A 22,356-nucleotide genomic window follows, 5' to 3' on the forward strand; every position below is an offset into this window, starting at 1 on the left:
TTGTTTTAACTTTTCTTTCATGCCCTCTTTTCTAAAACATTATCAGTTTGTTTTGCTTTCAGTGGTTCACTTGACTGTTTTATATGAAACTTTTTCACTAAATCCGTAGAATCATCTTGTAATAAACCTCGCTGTTTCATTTGCATCATTGCTTATAGCGGAGAGAAAACAGGTCAAGTTATGCCCTGAAAGAATATCTCCTCATTTATTTAGGATTTTTCAAATACTGTTAAAAGCATAATAGAAATGTGGGTGTAAGAGAACGGATGGGAAAATGTACGTGACCGTTTAGAGAACAGTTTAATTTAGGGAACTGCTCCTATTAGAAAGTGCAGCCCTGCCTTCTGAGTCTCTTTCCCTGCTAGCACTTAGAGCTTTAATTTGGTGTTACAGCATTTGGAGTGGTTCAATTGTTACAAGAGTGAGAGTTCTGTAGTTGTTTTAATCACTTCTTTAAAAATTAGTATGTTTGCATACTCTGACCCTTACCTATTATGGCCTGAAATGTGGTTGAAACATGATAAAAGAATGGACAAGCAGAATTATGGTACTGCAAGTGTGCATTGTGTTGCTGCAAACATCAGTATTAGGCTTGCTGTCAGGAACATAAAAATAGTATTGTTATTGTCACTGGTCAGTGTGGTGTTAAGATTATGTATTTTAGCTAAGTGCCATCAAACAGTTTAAAACACTGTTGTGCAGAGGACCAGCCAAGCATGCAGGATGTGCAGGTTTCTTGTGTTGAAGTGACCTGAAGCAGTGATTCTCAGGCTGTTGCTTGTGATGACTTGGGATGCCACTATTAGATATGGAAAGTTGTTAGGCACTTTTCTATGTTAGTGAAAATTAAAATCTATGAAGTGAGAAATGTTATTTTCTAAATAAAGTAATTTGTCTAGCTTTTTGTAGCTTAAGCCACTTTTGGTAGTGGTTGCTGTATTTCAGGAATTTCTTTCATTATTGTGCCCTTACTGTTAAATTTTTTCAGGCCACAACCAGAATAATTCTTTTAAATCACTGATATAATTTCATTCAATCCCACTTTTGCTTTCAGGGCCCTAATGTCTTTAAATATTTAATATACAAGAAATTTTCTATCTTCTAGAATAAACGGCCTGAAGGGAGGAAGAATTTCTCAAACTACCCTACTTGAATGTACAAGAAGAAAATGCAGTGTGCAACCAAGCTGTTTATCTGATTACATAGCACTGGAATGCACTTCATTGAGCCCTGCTTCTGCACAGGCTACTGAAGTGATCTGTCAGTGATTTTCGGAGCTGATATGTAGCTTTGAGTCCTTCTCACTTAAAAAAACAAATGAAACTGCAGCTTGGATCTTCACATTACTAGCAGAGTAGAAGTGATTTAATGGTTGATAGAGTGGTTTGGTATTTAGAAAATCTACAGCAAAGTACGTCATTTTCTTTTGTCGTTTTATGCACCTATTGCCTCTTGTTCGATCCATCTTTTCCTCTGAGCTGCTCGGGGGAGCTCTGGTTTGTGCTTTAGCCAGGGAGGTTCTCAGGGGAGAAGCTCTGATGTGCTGTGATAAAAGCCACAGCAAAGCTACAGGTTCTGCAAATTGCTACAAATGTGTGGGTATTTATGTTAATTTTTAATACACACTTGTGTGATATCTTCTTTCTTTTCTTTTTTTTTTATGCAGGTCAACTTTGTAGTGTGCCAACTGTTTGCCTTGCTTGCGGCTATTTGGTTTCGAACATACCTTCATTCAAGCAAAACAAGCCCATTTATAAGACATGTTGTTGCAACACTCTTGGGCCTTTATCTTGCACTTTTTTGTTTTGGATGGTAAGTTGCACTTAAATTAATTTTTCAGGAACTTGTAAATTTTTATTTCTGTATAATGAAGAACCTTATTGCCTAATTCTTTGGGGTTTTTAGCTACTGCTGCAAATGTACAAAAGTCAATATTCTGATGAGGTGCACAAATTTTGAAACTGTTTACAAACAGGTAACTACCATACTGGCTGCCTGTGGTTTTGGGAAGGTGAAGCAGGTGCAGTTTGCTTAACTTGTACAGCTTTTTTTTTTTTTTTTTTATTCTGTAAAATTGCTGGAGATGTGTTCTCTTGAGGCACAGCTCAAATGTGGTGACTAAGATAATTCCCCATAAATACTCATGGCATGAGATAACTCAGTGTCTTTTAATGACATTGAATAAAATGTGACCTTTTTTTAGGAAGAGTTGCTGGAACTGTAAAATATAGGTAATGATATTCCTAGTAGTGTAAAACACCTGGAAAGTAGCTGGCTTTGACTTCAGACTGTTTCATTGTTTTGTTTTTTCTTTAATGATTTGGAGGGAAGATGTTGTTTCTCAAACACATATTTTGTATGACTGCTGTTTGTGAATCTTGATCTTTTCACAGTGTAGCAAGACAGAATGTTAGTAAAGTTAGAAAAGACTATGAATTTAGTTTGGTGTATATTTTTTCCTTCAAAAAATAACTTACTAAGTGGCTCGCATCTTCCCAAGATGGTTTAAGTGCCAGTTTTGTTTTATTGCATTGTAAACAAGGTGCTTACTTAGCTTCAAGTGTATAAAAGACTTATTTATGCTGACTATTACTGAGAATTACTGAACTAGGAGGAATTAATCAAGCTGTTGTGCAGGTGAGAAGATGTACAGAGTGTGTGTGTGCATCTGTGTCTGCACATGCTGCGTATGTTGGCCTCCTCATTGGCACATTGCAGATATCTCCCAACTTTAATTGATGTACATTGGTTTTTAATTTTAGGAGAATAAATCAGTAACTTTATTTCTTTAGATTTACATGCATGATTTACTTTTTTATAAAACTCTACTACTCCAATCCATTTCTTAAATATGTGGCCAGGGTATTCTGCTTTGAGAGAATGATCTTAACTCAAAGACTTCCAGTCTTAGCACCACAGATAAAGAGGGTGATATGGGAGATAGGAGCTACAATGTGAGGATTTTTTTGAGAGTGTTGTAAGCTTAGAAATACATTCTATATCCACTGCTTTAGAAGTAGGAATCATTAATTGTAACTTGTAATTAGAAAGGGTTACTAATATATTCATGTATGGTTTTTGGGTCTGGGAGATTTTGGAAAGAAACAACCTCTACTCCCAACAGACGTAAATAAAAATTTGTGGAAACTTCTCACTGACAATATGCCCTGGAGAAAAAAATGAGATAAATATTCATAAATATGAAATTCATAAATATGAAACCTGAATCTATTATACTAGCAATTAATTTCTGTTTTGCAGTTATGGAGTTAAAAACTATTTAAAAATTAGTAAAAGAACATAACTGAGATGTTGAAAGTACACATTCTTTAAGAAATTTGTCCTTCTGTTGTATTTCTGCCAATGCTTTTTCCTTTTGCTTAAGCACATATACTAACAGATTTTTTTAGGGTTTTGGTTTTTTTGGTTGTCTCCTCAAGAAATCAAGTATGCATACAGGTTACAAGCCCCTGATACATCTTCAGTGACCCTTGGATTGTGCTATAACATATCTTATAAACATATATAACAAAAAGGATACTGTCACTATTTTGTTATATAGTGTTACTAGTAAATGTAGTAACTTGTAGATGAGATCATGCAAACTTAAGTGTGGGAAGTAGTTTGAAATTTTCACCCTATTAAGGGCATTTAGTAGTAGTTATGTTGTCATTTTCAATTTCAAGTATGTTGGTTTTCAGTCACTTTTGTAATACTTGTGATGGTAGTAGAGGAAAGGAGGAGAAGCAAAAATTCCCTTGGCATAATTGCAAATAGCATAAAAGGCCCAGAATATGTACCCTTCATATGTAGTTAAAAATTACTATCCCATGTGGTATTTCAATATATCCCTTTGATTGTTTGAATCGAAGATCAATCATATTGCTATTGTTAACAGCTCTGAAAGAGAAACGTTTTCAGTGACTGTAATCCTGGTGTGGTACTCCATGTCAATCCACACTGTTTTAGGCTTTGATATCTTAGTGTCCTCTCTCTGTATAAGAGTTAAACTTCTTAAGTTTTTGTTGTTTCACTAATGCCTGTCTTTGCTACACAGTATTGCTAATACTTGGCAGATAAGAAAAGCAAGTAAATACTTTTTAAATTGACAATTACTATATTAAAATGCACATTTGAATTTTAGGTAGTCCTATCTGAAATGAGACTAACTAGAAGTGAAGTATGGGAGCATGTACAGATGGGATCTTCCATAAAAAGTCAAGATTTTCAAGATTAATTCATGTCCAAGTGACTTGCTTTTCCTCAGTTCATCATATGTAGGCTGAAGGATTTTAGTTGGATAGAACTGGTTTTCTTGTTGAAAGTAATTTCGTTATGAGTAGAGAAGTAGTGAAATTAAGAAATTGCTGGTGATAAGCTGAAACAAAACAGCATCACTGTAGCAAAATAACAGCTGCTTTTTAGGCTGCTTTTTATGGGGAAAAAAAGTCCCAAATTAGATGAATGTGTCACTTGAGCATATGCAAATGTGCTTCTGAGGCACTTAAGGTACAGTATGAAAAAAAAATCAAGTTACTAAAGATCAGCTCTTTTCCCCATTCACTGGCACTGCTTTAATAGCAGTGCTCTGCAGCTTCCTGAAGTGTAACTCCTTCAAAGACCAAAGCAAACCCCCAAAGTAAGGTTGTTGGGATAGCTGTGGTGGCAAGCTGTGGAAAACAAACAAGAATAGCTTAGAGCACCTTTGTGAAATAAATCTGTGGCTTGTTGGTGTGTAGGGCTTTTTCATTTGTGTTTTTGTGACCATCATCACCACCATTCCTTAAACGTTACTGGGACAAAGAGACTGGCTGGACACAGTCACGGTTTCTCTTGAGTGGGAAATCTTACAATATTGTGGATACTAAGAAATGGTTGGCCTTATCTGAAATATCTATTGTTGTAAATGGGTAGAAAGATCAGTATGGAAATTAAACTTTCAGAACTTTCATGTTTTTTACAGTTATTTACTCGGGAAATAATGCCAAATTGGAAATATTATAAGACGTATTCTTTGTATTTTAAGAATTGGCAACATTTGCAATACCCTCGATTTAGCTGGAGCTTTCTAGCTAGGTGTCTAGTTTTTGTTCATTACTGTTCTCTGTGCTATGCTAAAGGGAGAAGTTCTCAGCAGAAGGAAGGATAGCAGAAAGCCTGAATAGAATAAAAGGGTGTTTTTCTTTGGGAGCATTGATGGCTTTAGACTTTGAACATCTTTAATTTCACAATAAATGCATGCAATTGATTGTCATTAAACAAAATGCTTTGAGGGTTTACTTTTTTTTCCCCCTAGGTATGCCTTACATTTTGTTATACAAAGTGGAATTTCCTACTATATCATGATCATAATTGGAGTGGAAAATATGCACAAGTAAGTTTCCATTCTAAAAGTTACTTTCTTTTTCTTTTTCAAGAATGCTACTGTTGAGGTTTGGTTTTTTTTGTAATGGTGCATATACACCATAATTCTAGCTGTATCATAACATCTCAGTAATTGAATTCTCTAACTATGGTTTTATTTTCAGGAGAGAAGATGGCTTGAGAATTTTGCTAGCTTTTTGGAATATCTAAAGCATATTAAAATAATACCCCACAATTTTTGTATTCTACATATTCTTATTTTTTAATCATTGCTTAATCCTGAGTATTTCTAGGTGTTGACAAATGACAAATGTAATTTGAAAATAGACAATGCTTGTAGAAGGAAGATGTCTAAATGGAAGACAATGTGTGAGGAATTTCTCTAGGTACTAAGTGTCTTTAATTCCTTTTTTTATGCTGTCTTAGGTTAAGTATCCATTTATAAAACCCATATGACAATATTTTAAGTTTGAACGCTTGATTATATTAGCAGTATCTGAATCCATATAGAATAACACTTGTTTTTCAGTTCTTAAAAACAGGAAAGACATTTGTTTTATTACTGTATGCCTATGTTTTACTATTCAGCTAGCCTAGAGATCAGAAACAAATTAGGTTCCCACTGTGTTAATTCCTGCATAAATGTTTAGTAACATAGCAAATCCTTGCTTGAATAGGTTCCTGAAGTATGTGGGGCTGTTGAACAGATGCTGGTAGAAGAAACAAAGAGGAAAATTGCTTTACACAGAAAGCATGGGCAGCCGTAGTTAATGATCCTACCTGTTAGACTACTCTGCTGAATTATACTGTGATAGTGAATGTAATTTTACTGTCTTTTGAAATATCCCACATTAGGCTCTTATCTTCAGGATTTACTTCAAAGCCGCATGAATTCAAATGGCTGTTGATGTAAGGGAACCTCATTTGGTTGGGTAGCTGGTTTATAGACACAATTTCTTTGATTACAGGTTATTGTAAAACAACTCGTTCATAGAAATTTCTCCTTAGACATTCAACAATGTAAGCTACAACTTACGTTACTCAATACTGTAAAAGAAATTATTAATGTGGTTAAATGAAGCAAAGGGGGAGGTACCAGTCTGGAACACTTCCGTCTTTATCATAACACGTTCTGTAGGTTTCTTGAAAATGGAAATCCAGCAGTGGTTTACATTCCTAATAGCATGAGACAGGTAGGCAGATTTCCTGCACTGTGGCAAGGGAACACTAATTCCTGATCCTCCTAATTCATACCAGCTGGTTTAACTGCATGGCCTGATCTGCCGAGATGTTGGCTCTGCTATACACAGCTGTTACTGCACAGCTGGGAGGGGAAACCTAGATTTGATTACAGAGCTTATGTTGCTTTGTCACTGTATAAATTAGTCTGCCATTGGATAAAACTAAAAAAACTCTTCAGTGGAAGAAAAAAACATAAGAGTCATTTATTACCTTAAAATTGTGGACAGTGTGTGGATACTGTATGGGAAGCTCCAGGAGCCACTTCTAGTATGTGATACAGGCAAGACTATACAAAGTTTGCTCCCTCCGTTGCTGGAGTATCACAGAAACGATGATTCCTGTACCTTTCGCTGAGGAATGCATCAGTGACACTTTTCTGTCAGGAAAATGCCACTTAAACCTTTCTGTTTGGCAGTCTGAACAGAAACGAATGTGAATTACTCCCATCCCCATCTAAGTGTTTGTCTTCAGGCTGTGAATGTGTCTCATGGAGCCCAGGGCAGATTGAAGGTTAAGTGCTGTACGGTAGAGTGCAGCTGGTACCAGCTGGCCTCAGGACTGGAGAATGTCAATGTTTCGGTGAGGATGTGTGTATATGTACAGCTAATCGTAGTACTTGTATACACCTGCATAGCCCCAGGGTTGGGATTTGCTTTCTGTGTTGTAGAGGGACCCATTGGCTGGCAGTCCTAGTCAGAGGTTACCTGCATTGTTCCATGAGCATCTTAACCTTGGAGTCAAACTTCAAATACCTATATGTGATGAAAATGTGGATTCAAGTGGATTTTGTATTGGAAAAGCAATTGTGTATCGTAGAAAATATTTTTGTCTGTCACGTAAATTCATTCACTGACCTTAGTTTCCTCCTTTTCCCTGCCCTGCTTGCTGTACTGCAGATTGCATAAATGTATAGACAGGAAAGACATTATTCCTCTCCTTCCTGTTTTCCCTACCCTCTAATATAGCTTCTCAGTCTCTCCAGCCTCTCTAAAAATTGCTTGAACAAGTAAGAGACAAGTACATTTTTAAAAAATGCTATCAGTTCAGTTGCTGTGCGCTGGTTATACAGGCTTCCTTACCCTCTGAAGAAAGGAGAGGTTTTTGATAAACTTTTGCATCCTCCAAAGCACTTCTACCTTTCATGGTAGCTGTTATGTCTGCTATTCTGTGGTTCTGTTTTGTTTTGATGGACATACAGTTCTTTGTGCTGTCCCCATACCCATGTATGTGAGCTGTTTGAACATGGTAATATAAAGAGATAGTTGAATTTGAGTAAACTAACTGGTTGTAACTGGTCTGGTATCTGTGGAGGTGCTTCCTGGTCATACCTTTTCTTGAGATTTAGGAATGTTAGTCCTCAATAAGTTCCCTTATGCTCCAAGCTAGAACTAGGACTGAGGGGAAAGCTCCCCTTTGCCTTCATTCCTTACTGTGGGGTTGACAAACAATGGGAGATGTGGCTAAGGAGGTATGGAGGAGATTTGATGGTTTTATCTTAAAAGTCTCAAATTAGAGCCAAGTAAGTCTTGATCATCTGAGTAAACTAATTTCCCTGGCATATTAATTGTGGCACTTAATTTGTCAGTCAGGTGTTTAATAATGCTGAATGTCATGATTTTTCTGATGCTTACCTAGAAATCAGTCTTGTATTCTGAAGACTGTGAATGGAAACACTGACTAGCACCAGAAAGTGATTTTCTATATGCTGGAGATTTGATGATTATAGAAATAACCATGTAAATGGATGTCTGTCTTCAGTTACTTGAAAAGTAAGTACTTGTTGAAGTTAACAGCTGTGAAGGAATTTCCTAGTAATCCTTGTGAATTTCTTCTAAAAGTATTTGCTCTAAGTAGCTATTGCAAGTTCATCCACTCTGATGACTTCCTGTAACAGTCCTGGCTGAGCCTGAATAGAGCTCAGTGCATGACTTAAAACAATGAATGTGTAAGTTGAAAAAGAACTTGGTATATTATCCTTCCTAAAATTGGAATGTTTGAATGGAAAGGCCTTTAATGAGCATATATTTTGTAATTATAGGAATGGAGTGAAAAGAGAACTCAAACATTCTTGGTAGGTGTAGTGCCTACCACTTTTTGCTGTACTTTTAAATAAAGATTAAATAAATTCATTGAATCTTGGGGGGGGCGGGGGGTAGGGTGTGTATCCCTACAGAGGTATAAGGAGAAAGAAGGGTAGGAATCATCTCGTGTCTGCAGATTTGTAAAGGTTAATACTGAAACAGAGAAGCTGAAAAAGGTAATGCATGGGCATTTTTAAAGTGTTGTAGCCTTCTCAGCTGGTTCGGTACAAAAAAGACATATGGTGCCTTAATGCACCTAGAAAAAAAATCTGATTATATACTTTTTATTTCCAGACAAAAGAGTCTAAATCAGTCTTTTTCTTAAATCATCACTTCCCTTTTAAAATTTTATTTATTTTACACTTGATTGATGATGTTACTCAAAAGAACAGTTCTCAGAAGAACAGGGTTTTTAAATAATGCCATTGGCATATAAAACCTTTTTTTTTTACACTTGAAAACTCAGGTGAAAAAGAAAATGGACTTTCATAGGAGGTAGCTATACTTTGAGTATTGATGTTTAACTGAAGGAGGGTTCTCTTCCTACACTGTGTGTTTGGTTTCTGTAAGCATGTAGAGGACAACCCTATCTTGGAAGGAAGCAGTAGTGTAAAATTGCCTGGGTGTGTTAGAAATCTGTTGTGATGGAGTAGCTTTTTGGCTTGCATATAGATTTTATTTTTTTTATCATTGTGCTCAAAGTGAAGCTGAGCACAATCAGTCAATCAAAAAGTCATGTTTTGGGGCTCTGTGTTTGGTAATCTCTGTAGCATCTATACAGATGATAGCATAGATAGCTGAAGAAGCATGCTTCTTCAAGGCACATTACTCTGCCTGTCATGCTGCCAAGCAACTTGACTGTTAGCAAATTAGCTCTGAGTCATGGTATCATTGCTGCATGGTTTATTACCTCAACAAACTATTGATGTCAAATAAATCAGACTCCCTTCAAAATGAAGTGGCAGAATAAATTGTACCTAGAAGAATTCAGTGAAAGCTATGTTCTCAGCTCCTGGCAAAGACAGCTGCTAATAAGAGTTGATTAAAAATTCTAGTTGTGTGGCATTGGCTGAATTGAGCCAGTGGTGTTTGGGATAGAGGGATTACATGCAAGGGTACATGTATTACGGTAAATTTTCTTCTCTAAGAGCATAATTATCCATGTTTTTTTTACTCTTCAGTGACATTTCTTGCATTTGAGACAAATTTTACTTGACTAATTATGACAAGCTCAGCAAATAATAATTATATTGTTCTTAGTGTAACTGCTAGCTGTAAGTTAGGCAAATCAGTTTTGCCTGCAGAACTGCAAGTGGTGGTGTATGAAGTGTCTGGCTTGGAGCTAAAAGATAATTGATACCAATTCACTGCAAACTGTAAAAATTCTATCTGTGGGGTTTCTTCCTTATTTGGGAGGGGGGATGTAAATAAAAAACATTGATGTTTAAAAAATACAAACATCTTAGTTTTAAAATTCAATGTCTCAATTAAAGATGTTGAGTTTCATATAGCTTGTAAAGCTTTTCAGTTTTGCAGATCAAATGTCTTTACTGGAAGTTAAAGACAAGGTCACAGAATCATAGAACAGCTGTGGAGGGAAGTGTTTCTGACTCCCACCCTGCCTGTTGAAAGCAGGATCAGCTAGAGCATGTTGCTCTGTGAAACCTAAGTCTTCCTTAGTACTGTCATGATCCTGAATAGTTCCAGTTGTCATAAGCATGCTAGCCATTTCCTTTTGGTGTCTTGCTTCAATGTCTATTATTGTTTAAAATTTATTTCAGGTGACTTCATGCAGCTTAGTTTTCTCATCTGATGATCTGAACTGACAGAAAAGCTTTTTATACTTTAATTTTCCCTCACCCAATAATTGTCCAGGTTTAGTATTATTAGCTTAAATTGATCAGGCTCATTTCAATTTAAAGTGAAATAAATTAGCTGTGCTTGACACAATTAATATGATAGGAGGAGACAATGTTACGCAACAAGTAGTAGCATGTCTGTCTTTCCATTTTTATATGAGGTAGCATCAATAATAAAGAGTTATGAGGGCAGAACACATGAAACAAAGACTATGCCAAGAAAAAGTATAGAAGTCTTCTGTCTTTAAGTCAGCAGAAACAGGTAGAAGCCAGGCTGAGTAATGAAGAAATGTCAGAGGGAGTATTTGACACTGCAAGTTGGTTTTACTTCGAATTAACTTTTCAGTTACATTTGAAGATAAATGTTCTTCCAGTTTTCAACCAAGAAATCCCATATTTTCTTCTTGATAAAGATGGTGAATGATCTTGAGGAGAAGCTGTATGAGAAGTGGCTGAGGTCACTTGGTCTGTTCAGCCTGGAGAAGAGGGGGAACCTCACTGCTGCTACAGCTTCCTTGTGAGAGAAGGAGACACTGATCTCTTCTCTGTGGTCATCAGTGATAGGACCCAAGAGAATGGCCTGAAGTTGTGTCAGGGAGGTTTAGGTTGGATATTTAGGAGAGTTACTTCACCCAGAGGATGGTTGGGCACTGGAACAGGCTTCACAGGCAAGTGGTCACAGCCCCAGCCTGACAGAGCTCAAGAAGTGTTTGGACAGTGCTCTCAGGGACAGGGTGTGACTCTTGGGGATGGTGCTGTGCAGGGCCAGGAGTTAGGATATGTTATCCTTGTGGATCCCTTTCAACTCACCATAATCTGTGATGTTATGAGAAGGTATGCAATGGATTTACTTGTGTTCTCTTCATTATGGGAAAATTTGATTTCTTGCACATAGCCCTCCTGAAAGCAATTTCCTTATGTATTGTTTTGGCATAGTTTTTAGTTGAAAAGCTGAGTGTTTTAGAACAGTAAATTTCAAATTTTCTTTTTAAAAGTTGCATTGAATTATGCTGGAAGAAAGGTGAGTAAATGAAAGATGGAAATCACAGTATGGTTTAAATTTACTGTATAATTTATGGTACCTATCTTAAATCTCAGCTTTTGGTGTTCTGTTGTCTGGGAAATTTTAGGTATGTGCTACTTTAACAGGTTTATTGTGTGTTTACATCTGGTAAGAAGATGTAAACCTTAGACAATGTAGCATGGAGTTAATCTTCAAAACTGGATAATACCGAAGTAAAAAATACTTAGTATAGCCAAGTGCTAAGCAATTCTTGCAGTCATTACTCATCACAGGCACAACAGGAACTGTGAAGTCAGTAGGCTTGCAAAAGGAAGCTCTGGGTAATTTGGTGTTTGATTACTTAGAGTGAATAATATGTTTTATTAATAGATCATACCACATGGAAATGCACAATGCACGTAAGTAATGCACCGTTTTAAACAAGAGTCACATGGGTAGCTTTCTTTTTCTTTGTATTCTGCTCTTTCTAGGAGTGTCTGTTTTAAATCATATATCCTGGGAGCTCTTTTAAAAGTGTCAGGCTTTTCAGCTCATTGGGGTTTCCTCTTTTGCTTCCCTCCACTGTAGTGTCCATTTGTGATACCATGTGTAATATATGCTGTGTCATCATCCACGTGCCTAATCACTGTCTTCTAGCTTTGATACTGAGTGCTGTTTTTAGTGGTAGGTATTATTGTTTTTGTAAAAAGCTTTTTGTCTTCAAATAATATTAATCCCTTTAATGCTTTAAGGGTATTTTGTGAGGTGTAAATGAGGTGGTATGCATACAATGAGATTAAATAGTAAGATTTTACTATTTCCCTACATAAGCTGTACAGATGTCAGCTAAAATTTGGTAAATGTGTTATAACAAAAGAAAAACCTGTAGAGCCCCCCCGTTTGTTTTTTTTTTCTACAAGATGGAAGGGGCTCTGATTGATCAGTAGTATCCACTTGTCTCCAGTTGTAATGGAACAAGAGTCCAGGCTCCTCTGGATCTCTTTCTCTGCATGACCATAGTGCTCTGAAAAGCTGACTGGTAGATGCAGGACGCACATTATTCTGCAGAGAGAGGACATTCATATAAACCTGTAGGCTTGGTGGTGTTCATTTTCAGTTGTCCTGACTGCAGTAGGTTTGCTAAAGGTTTGCATCAGAAATTCATGTAAGAAGTGTGATTGTGATTACTTGAGTTGTTTGCACAGTAAGTTATCATATTGTGTGATAACAAAATTAACATTTGGTCTGTGTGACCATGATGTGGTATATTCTATTACTGTACCTGAGGTACCTTTCCAGAACGGTGTGAGTGCCTTACTACCAAGGTTCTATCAGAGCTGCACTCACAAGCCAATGGCTTCATCAATCCTAGCTGCTGGAGAGCAGAATAACAGCTTTTGCTGTGTTTTGTATAAATGTCTGAAGTATCAACGTCCCTGTCCAGATAGGATATCTTCACACTGAAAAAGCTAAGGCTTTCAGATGTGGGAACAAAACTTGATTCATGGGTGGATTCTGAAAAATGTGTTAAAAAAAAAAGCTTTATTCTGATGTTGGTTTGATGTAAAGTAAATGGTTTTGGAGGCTGGTTAGTTTCTCTGGTGTTTTTCCATACTTCCTGTTTGAGCAATTAGTATATGTGACACAATCTGTATAAATAGAAGAAGGGTCTAAATAAAGGAGCCTAAGACATCTAGAAGCAGAATGTTTGGTTTGTTGTGCCAGCTATGTTTTGCTACTCATATAATTACTCAATGCATTTTTCAAAGATCCTGCAAAAGTATTCCCTTTGCAGTTCTCTCAGGAATATGAAATTATTTCTGCTCATAAACATCATCCTCTTATGAGTGAGAATTGAAATACAAGGTACAACATAAACTCAAATATACAATTATCAGATGAAGTCCATCCAGTTCTTATGGCAGAATAAATCCTTTTGCTGGAAGTAGTAAATCCCATATATTTTAGCAGTTAATAATAATGAAATTAGTGAAGTGATGCTTTCTGAAATTGGTAAAATGGGCAGTGGTAGAAGCAATGCCAGTGTTTGCTAATACATCAGTTCCTTACAAGCATCACCACTTTGTGTTTATGAGCAGAATCAATCAAGACATAAAATCATTCTTAATATTTTCAATCTTCTGCTGTAGGTGTTACCCAATGTAAGAACATCCATTATTCAGTATAATTCTTGTAAACTTATTCTTCAGGTCAGCACTGAGAGGCATTTGTTTAAAGTATATTATCAGGATGGTAATGACCTGCTGTGTGCTTCTTTTCATTGTGAAATGAAGCCATTATTTGTCCATAGTGTTTCTCCAGTGTTTCATAATCACATATTGAATTTTCTTTCCTTACTCTGATCTCATAGTGTGAAAATATGTGATCAGTCAGAAAGTAGCTTCTGTTTCTTAATTGTGCCTTTTCTCCATCTTCTGCAAACACATAGGAACATTGTGACACTGTCCAGTTTGTTCTGGATACGCAGCCTCAGTTTTTATGCCACAGGGCATGAACAGTGATAACATATGTTTGAAATGGCATTTGGTCAGGTCACTGAACAGATACCTGAGCAACCTGTATTAGGTCACTTTCTTCTCCTTGGCTGTGAAAATTCTTGCTGTGTTCCTGTCTGCTTCTGTGTGTTAAGAATTGTAGTAGTGATTAACAGGTAACTCATGGAAATTGTGGTTCATTATGCAGTTTCGAGAAGATGGAGTGGGAAAGACGAGACCAAACAACCCAAAGCGAGTAACTGGTACTTGAATTGCAGACTGTGTATTTATGGTCGTCCTGACCTGTTCTCTTATACTTGAGTAATCAGACATTGTAGTTGGGTAACTAAAGCAGACAATCCTTGAACTATCAGTGTGCTCAGTTAAGGGTTCTCTGTTAAAGGGAATCTTTTGCAAATGGAAATATTGATTTATTTTGCCAGAGAAGTTCAGAATACCCTATCTCTGAGAGCCTGAGAGATTCCAGAATAGGACTTGTGCCAGATGGATGCTGGTTGGTGGATGCTTTAGATGCCAAGAGGTCTCAGGAGGCAGAGGAAGAAAATGGATGGTAGCCTCAGTTCAGCCAGACAGTTCCTGTTAAAGGCTCAGCAGTGAGCCTTTCCCTGTAGCAACTGATTTCGTAGTCTGCTCTGTCAGCATCTGATTTTCTAATGGGAAATTAATGAGTTTGGGGTTCTGGGATTGACTCATATAGGAGCAAGTCCTGGTTTTCTGATGTGAATTTTCTGAGATGATCTCTTATATTAATTGTAAGTCTTTGCAGAATTTGACACTGGTTGAAGTTGGAAGGAACCTCCCAGAGATCACCCTCCTGTTCAAGCAGGAGCAGCCTAGACCCAGTTGTCCCAAACTATGTCCAGATGGCTTTTGAGTATCTCTAAGGAGGGCGAGTTCACCGTGTCCTGGGGAGCTTCTGGCAGTGTTTCTTGCTGTTTGGAGAGCACCTGTGTTTCAGTTTGTGCATATTGCCTCTGGGCACACTACTGTCACTGGGCACCATGGAAAAGAGCGTGGCTCCATCCTCTGTGTAGCCTCCCTCCAGGTATTTACACACATTGGTGAGATCTCCCTGAGCCTTCTTCAGGCTGAACACTCCCAGCTCTCTCAGCCTTTCTGTATAAGAAGAATGCTCCAGTCCCTTATCTTAGTGGCCCTTTGTTGGTTTCTCTCCAGTATGTCCTTGCCTTGTACTGAAAACACAGCACTGGACCTGACATTCCTAGTGGCCTCACCCACTGTCCAATAGGGAAGATGGGTCTCCACCCATGACCTGCTGGCAATGCTTTGCCTAATGCAGCCTGGAATGCCATTAGTCTTTGTGGTAAGAGCATGCAGCTGGCTGCTGTATGGAATAGACTGTTCTCTAAGTACAAGGAACGTTTCTTTTGGAAATCAAACATGAGGGTGTTTTTCCTTAAGAAAAGCTATTTAGCTACTTTATTCTACCAGCTTCAAAAAATCCCAATTTGCTTTTACAAAAGTGCTTCTAGCCATGTTATTTGTTTGCCTGATTTCTGTATCTAAGGCTCTAATGGTTTATTTTAATTTGTTTGATTTTGCTTTTATCTTTTTTAATTATAAAGCAATACCTGAAGACATTTGGAGATTTCCAAAGATCAGGTCTCTGTTTTAGTACTGATGAGGTTAAAGAGGTGTGGTTCAGTGCCGTAGTGAAGACCTGTGATGGGTGGTGTCCCTCAGAGGTCATTACTGGGACCAGTGCTAAGGGATTGAGTGCACTCTCAGAAAGTTTGCCAAAGACATCAAACTGTGGTGCAACCAACACCGCTGCAGGGAGGGAGTGCTGTTCAGAGGGACTGGACAGGCTTGAGAGGTGGGCCTGTGCAGAGGTTCAACAAGGACAAATGCAAGGGGACAGTACACCTGGGCTGAGGCAATCCCAAGCAAGTACAGACTGGGTGGAGAACAGATGGAGAGTAGCCTTGAGGAGGATTCGGGTGGTGTGATGAGATGCTCAGTGTGAGCTGGCAATGTGCACTTTCAGCCCAGAAAGCCCATCCTGGGCTGCATCACAAGAAATATGGCCAGCAGGTCAAGGAGTCAGTTCTGCTCCTGTGGGACCCTACCTGGAGTGCTGCGTTTAGATCTGGGGTCCCCAACATAAGGGTATCAGACTGTTGGAGCGAGTCCAGAGGAGGACTGTGAAGATGATCAGAAGGCTGGAGGACTTCTCTTGTGAAGACAGGCTGAAGCTGTTCAGCCTGGAGAGGGGAAGGCTTCAGAGAGACTTTACAGCACCTTCCAGTACCTCAAGGGGGCCAGCAAAAGCGCAGGAGAGGGCCTGTTCACAAGGGCATGCAATGATAGGGCAAGAAGGAATGGCATTAAACTGAAAGAGCAGAGGTTTAGATGAGATATAAGAAAGAAATACTTCCCTGAAAGGGTGATGAGGTCCTGGAACCAGAGAAGTTGTGGATGCTTCATCCCCATAAGTGTTCAAGCCCAGGCTGGATGGAGCCCTGAGCAACCTAGCCTAGTGAAAAGTGCTCATGGGCAGGGGGGTTGGAACTAGGTGATCCTTATGGTGCCTTCTAATCCAAGCCATTCTGTGGTCCTATGAATTGTTTTTCCAAAATTCAGTCCCTTTCTGGTTCCTTTTGATTCTTAAAAATGGAAGAGCATGATGGGCTATATGTGATCGGTTTCATCTTATTTTTTCCAATCCCTTAATGAATAGAAGCTAATGCTGTGCTTGTGCATTTGAAATTGGCTGAATGGTTCAATCACCTTGGGCATAAATTTGACTTTTTTAAAGAGTCATTGGAAACTGGGAGCTGAGTGAAGAGGCTACTATCGTTTGAAATCTGTGATGTTTTCAAAGCCTCCCCTTTCTTGTGGACTTGATGTGTCCTGCAGACCAAACTTTGCCATTCTTTTGTACAGTCAGAATTCCATTTGGGTAGCTGGACCTTGTATTTCCATTCTGAGTACCTGCTAATGGTTGCATTCTTGTGAACTGGTGCAATTCCTTGTTGTTTTCCTTCTGCCTATGTCTCTTGCCTTGATGGAGAAACTGTATTGTGCCATGATCTTTTGTGTGTGAACTACCATACCTATCGATGCTTTTCAGTTTGAAGGGTGTGATCATTTTTTCATTTTTTTTTAAATTTGAATTGGTGATATTTATCTGGCTGTTTTGAACTGCAATGCTCTTGTGTTTTTCTGTATCTGCTGAAGTCTGGACATAGCATAACCTTTTCAGCTTCAGATAGGAAAGAATTTTCTGTATGTCTCTTCCAGGATTTTGTGTTGGATGATATTTATTAGAGAGACTGCTACTTCCAAATTATTTTAATACTCCTGTTATTTTCCAAGGGATTAACTACTCTCTCAAATACAGGATGCTGTCACAGCATCTATCAGAATCTCATTTCCTTTAGGGATCTTTTAAAAGATCATTTTGAGATAATCTTTCTTGGTAGGGTATTTTGATTGGAAAAAAAGAAACCCAGACAAACAAACAAATAACCAAAACCAAAGGAAAACCAAAAAAACTCCAACCAAAAAAACCTCACCCTAGAACTAAGCCCCAAACAAACAACAACAAAATGCAGATCCTTGGGCATTTATTGTTGTTTTAGAGTCTGACATAGTTCAGTATTTCAAATTCTAAGAAGAGGGAAGGACAGCATGAAAAACAAGTTGGGAACAGGACCTCTGACTTCATTTATGTCGGGACTTTGGTAGGTGTTACTATTTTCTACCAATATAGTTGTGAAGTTTTTGTTTTTTTAAATCTTTGCATCATGCTTTCTGACTAAATCTTGGGGGAAGGGGTGATTTAATTTCTCGAAGGGAACTAGTAACTTTACCCTTTAAACATCATAGGTTGTTTATTTGGCTGCAGTAATGAGAGATGCTGTATTATTCATGAAATGTCAATCTTCTTGCTGTTTGAACTAGATAAATATAATGAAATGTGATTTCCAGATATTGCATAAATAGAGCTCCCAATCCATATAAAACATTTCTAGATGGTAAGAGAGCATTTCTGTTTCACTGGAACACAAAGCTGTCCAAAATACAGGGTGCAGAAAGTCTATCAACCAACTACTACTGTCACCATTTAAATGAAACAAGTATGCACCTTCCTTTTAGACAAGCTCAGACTTTTAGAAAGAGATTAATTCCTCAGGATCTGTTGGCATGAAAATGTTTATTGAAAATTGAAGGGTTTTTTCTGAACTGGAGACTATCAAAAGTATTTTCAAGTTAATATGGGGAGTTGCTTGTGGTTTTGGTTTTGTTTTCTCCTTATAAAAGCAAAGGAAGTTTCTATATTTATATGGTTATACTATGGTTTTGATTTTTATGCCCTTTGGTAGACTAGTTATACTACGAAGAAACCAGCAGAAGTAAGGAATAGACTAGAAACAGTATTCCACTTCTTTCTACACTGTCTTCTCTGAGTTGCTGGAAAGGAGAAAACAATAAGACTTCTGTCAACAAATTAATGCTTCTGGAAGTGCCTTTCTGAAGGAAGAAACCTTCATCTATTTTCATGCTTGTCTGTCTTCCTGTTTCTTTCTTGTGCTCATCAGGGCTTGTCTTGTGAGAATCAATGTGTGGGTGCAGTTCTGCTGCAAAGTCCAAGATCTCTTCTTGAGGAGGAGGGACAAAGCTTCTCATGCATTGTAACTCAGGTTCTTAATCCACATCTACTCTAAACCTGTCCCCGAGGTATATATGCAAGATTATTTTTTTTTAATCAAAATTTTAGAAATAACTTGTCTTACAGTGGATTGCTGTCTATGTAGCTTTTGGCCATGAGCTTTGTATCACCATTTGGGATGGTGCTGCATGAAATTAGAGTTCTGATACTATGTTTGCATCTTGCTCATTTTTTCCCCCTTTTGTGGAAGTTAAGAAATCCATTATTCTAAGCATAGTATTTGGATTTCTGCATTTCTTCAGAGATTCTGTCTGCTTTCTTGCAGTCCCTGCTTTCCCAAAGGAATTAATAAGAAGTGCTACATCTGGCTTTTCAAGGAGACAAGCATATAGAGTAAAGGCAATACATAAAGAAGGGAAAAAGTATGGGTGAGAACTTCAGCTCAGTTAACTTTTTTATACTTTTTTTTTTTTGCTTTCAATTATGTGTTCTGTGACTGATTGCAAACAAGTTTAATACACAAAATATTTGAACAATCTGTAAATTAGAAAAAGATGTTGTAGATTACCTCTCTCTTAGCAGACAGGTTTCTGGATTTACTGGTGCTAAAGCTCATCCTCACTTGAAAATATTTGTTTGCATTGATCAGGAGATAAGGGAGGTGCAGACTGCCCGCCCTCACAGCATAGCTGAACTCGTAATCAAACAGAGTTTAACATATGGAATGTGTTCAAATCCAAGTACATGACTATAATGAGAAATCTTTTCAGCAAATGTAACCTTGGTTTGACAAGATTCGAAGCATTTAAAAGAAATTTGAGTAGTACTAGAATGGTATGACACGAAAACAGCTCCTGTGGGTGTGTCTTGTTCCTGTACTGGAGTTTGTCTTGCCAGATCATCAGTATCTTGACTGGCTCCCACAGCTGTTTTTCCTGCCTATTGCATCTGATCTCTTAACAGACTTAATTTATAAATACTTAAAATACAGATGTCTCTTTATCTATGAACTGGAAAATTTTTTAGGTAGCATCCTTTTCTCATTTTGAAAAATATTTCTTTGATAAACAAAATCCAATATAGAATTCTGGAAATGAAGGCTGAAAAAGGTTTGAGACTTCATCTGGACCTCTGATCAAAGTCAGTTGATTTTATTTAAATTTTCATTATCTTTAAAAATAATTTAAGAATTTTACAACGTTTCTGGTCTTGTTTGGCGGTCCGTGCAGGTGCTTAATTATACTTGTGGTTAGGTTGTCCCAGAAATTAGCCCAAATTAGCCTAGAAATTAGCCTAAATAATCTGTAGTTTGAGCCCTTTTCATTTGTGTAGGGAAGTGTATTTCCCTTGTGTTTGCAGGAATCTTCTACTTATATTGCCTTCTTTCAGTCCAGTAAAGCCTGACCAAGTCTATTTAAATCTGCCTTTAGGTTGTGTTTTCAAGGCCTCTTTCCATTTTTTTGTGTAGCTGCTTTTGGAATTCTTCCAGTTGTTCTATGTCCTTTGGAGATGTGCTTCTCAAAACAGGTTGAGGTATTTGTAATGCTAAGCAGAGTAAAAGGCTTATTCTGTCTGTTAGCAATGCTGTTACTTTCAATGGATCCTTTCCTGCTCTAATGCTGCCTAATAGTTGGTTTCTATTACAGATTTTTATGGCTGATTATCTACAGCCAAAATTGTGCTTTGCACATAAGTTAATTCAGCTCTGTTTGAGGCTTTTAAACCTTTCTTAATTTTATATTTTTTTCCCAAGGTTTTCTGATCAGCTGAGTGTTTGCAATTTTTATAATGTAATGTCTACTTGAAGATTTAATTCATGTACATACTATTACCAAAATATTTAAATGTTTCCTGTTGTTTTTGTAAGTTTGAGTTAGTGGAGTAGTATCTGATACATCCTTACGATTTGGTGGTATTATTTTTTTGTGCACTTTGGATTTGGGATGGTACTGTCCAGCAGCTCAAATGTTAGGATTAAGACAGGCTGACTGGCTCTGTAGGCATAACTTAAACCACAGCCAGGAACTAAGTACCATGCAGTACTAATAAAAAGGGAGACAAAGAAATAAAACTGTAGAGAAACAAGTTATGCATGGTACAATTGCATATCACCCACTGACTGATGTCCAGCCTGTCCCTTAGCTGTGGCTGGTCCCTGGAGCCGGTTCCTCCCAGTTTCTATCCTGAGCATGGTGCTCTGTGGTATGGAATACCCCTTTGACTAGTTTGTCACCTACCCAGGCTATGTTCTCTCCTGGCTTCTTGTGCACCTCCTCACTGGCAGAGCATGAGATGCTGCAAAGTCCTTGACTTGGAGTAAGCAGTGCTCAGCACCAACTAAAACTTCAGTGTGTTATCAACATTATTCTCGTTAAATCCAAAGCACAGCACTGTGCCAGCTACCAGGAGGAAAATTAACTTTGTCCCAGCTGTTCCTCACACTGGCTGTGCTAAGAATAGGTTTGATCATGGATGGCAGTCATGTTCGTGAGGCAGGCCACATCTGCTAGTTGCAGTCATATAATCAAGTCATACTTGTTCTGGTCAAGCTTTTGATTTGGTTGTGTTGCTCGGTTTACCTTCTAGGTGTTTATAAATGCATACTGTGTAAAAAGCCAACAAAAAAAGCCCTTTATAGTACTTGATTTCAAGTTCAAGGATCTATGATTTTCTGAATTCCCCTTTCTGCTTTTAAAGATCATGTTCTAAAGAAAGGTAGCCTTTTTTTTTCCAGTTTCAAGGAAATCTTACCCATGCTCAATTTTTCTCAGTGGATAATTATTAAATATGACTAAGCATCATTTAGCTTAATATCTTTATAGAGTTTATTTGTATTTTGATTTGTCAACTCCTACTTCTCCAGATTGTCTCTGAACCTTATCTTTGATTTGCTTTCTGAAGTTGTCCATACTGCCTTTATGATTTACAGGCTATTTGATTTGCATGTTTTTGAATGCATTGTGGCTATTAAAAGGAAAAATGCCTCAAAAGCAGATTCTTGTGAATTGTTCCAAAGGTTTAGGCATTTGTTGGAGAGAAAGGGTTGCTGTCAATTGTCATCTTCTGTTAGGAAGCTAGTAGAAATAAGTTGTTTCTGGGTGAAAATGTAGTAACCACACATTTCAATTATGGTTATTCATGATTTGAAAAAGACACTAATAACTATAGAATCATAGAATGGTTGAGGTTAGAAGGAGGCAGCCTGGTCCAATCCCACTGCTCAAGCCAGGCCACCCAGAGCATTTTGCCCTGGTCCATGCCCAGATAGCTTTTGAGTACCTCAAAGGAGGGAAGACCATAAGCTCTCTGGACAACCTGTGCCTGGGCTGATGAGTAACAAAATATTTCTTGCTGTTGACACAGCGCCTTCTGTCTTTCAGTTTGTGTCCATTGCCTGTGGTCCTGTCACTTAGAACAACTGTAAAGAGCCTAGCTCCATCCTCTTTATACTCTCCCTTCAGGAATTTATATACATTGATGAGGTCACTCTGAGCCTCCTTGTCTCCAGGCTGAACAGTCCCAGCTCTCTCAGCTTTTCCCCACAGGACAGAAAGCCCAGTCCCTTCGTTATCCTTGTGGCCTTTGGGACTCTCTCATTTATGTCCATGTTTCCCTCTTGCTGAGGAGGGTAGAACTGCCCCAGCTATTCCAGGTG

At 37.9% G+C, this 22,356-nt stretch overlaps 1 protein-coding gene across 1 annotated transcript in view; it reads left to right on the forward strand.

Moving 5' to 3' along the window:
* MBOAT2 (membrane bound O-acyltransferase domain containing 2) overlaps positions 1–22,356 on the forward strand; it is a 93,147-nt gene that overhangs the window by 15,850 nt on the left and 54,941 nt on the right. Inside the window, exons 2-3 of the mRNA XM_058836489.1 lie at positions 1,667–1,812; positions 5,297–5,374. Of these exons, the coding sequence (XP_058692472.1) occupies positions 1,667–1,812; positions 5,297–5,374 (224 nt within the window). The remainder of the gene's footprint in view (positions 1–1,666; positions 1,813–5,296; positions 5,375–22,356) is intronic.

This window comes from Poecile atricapillus, chromosome 3, assembly GCF_030490865.1.
Source record: "Poecile atricapillus isolate bPoeAtr1 chromosome 3, bPoeAtr1.hap1, whole genome shotgun sequence".
Classification (NCBI taxonomy): Eukaryota; Metazoa; Chordata; class Aves; order Passeriformes; family Paridae; genus Poecile; species Poecile atricapillus.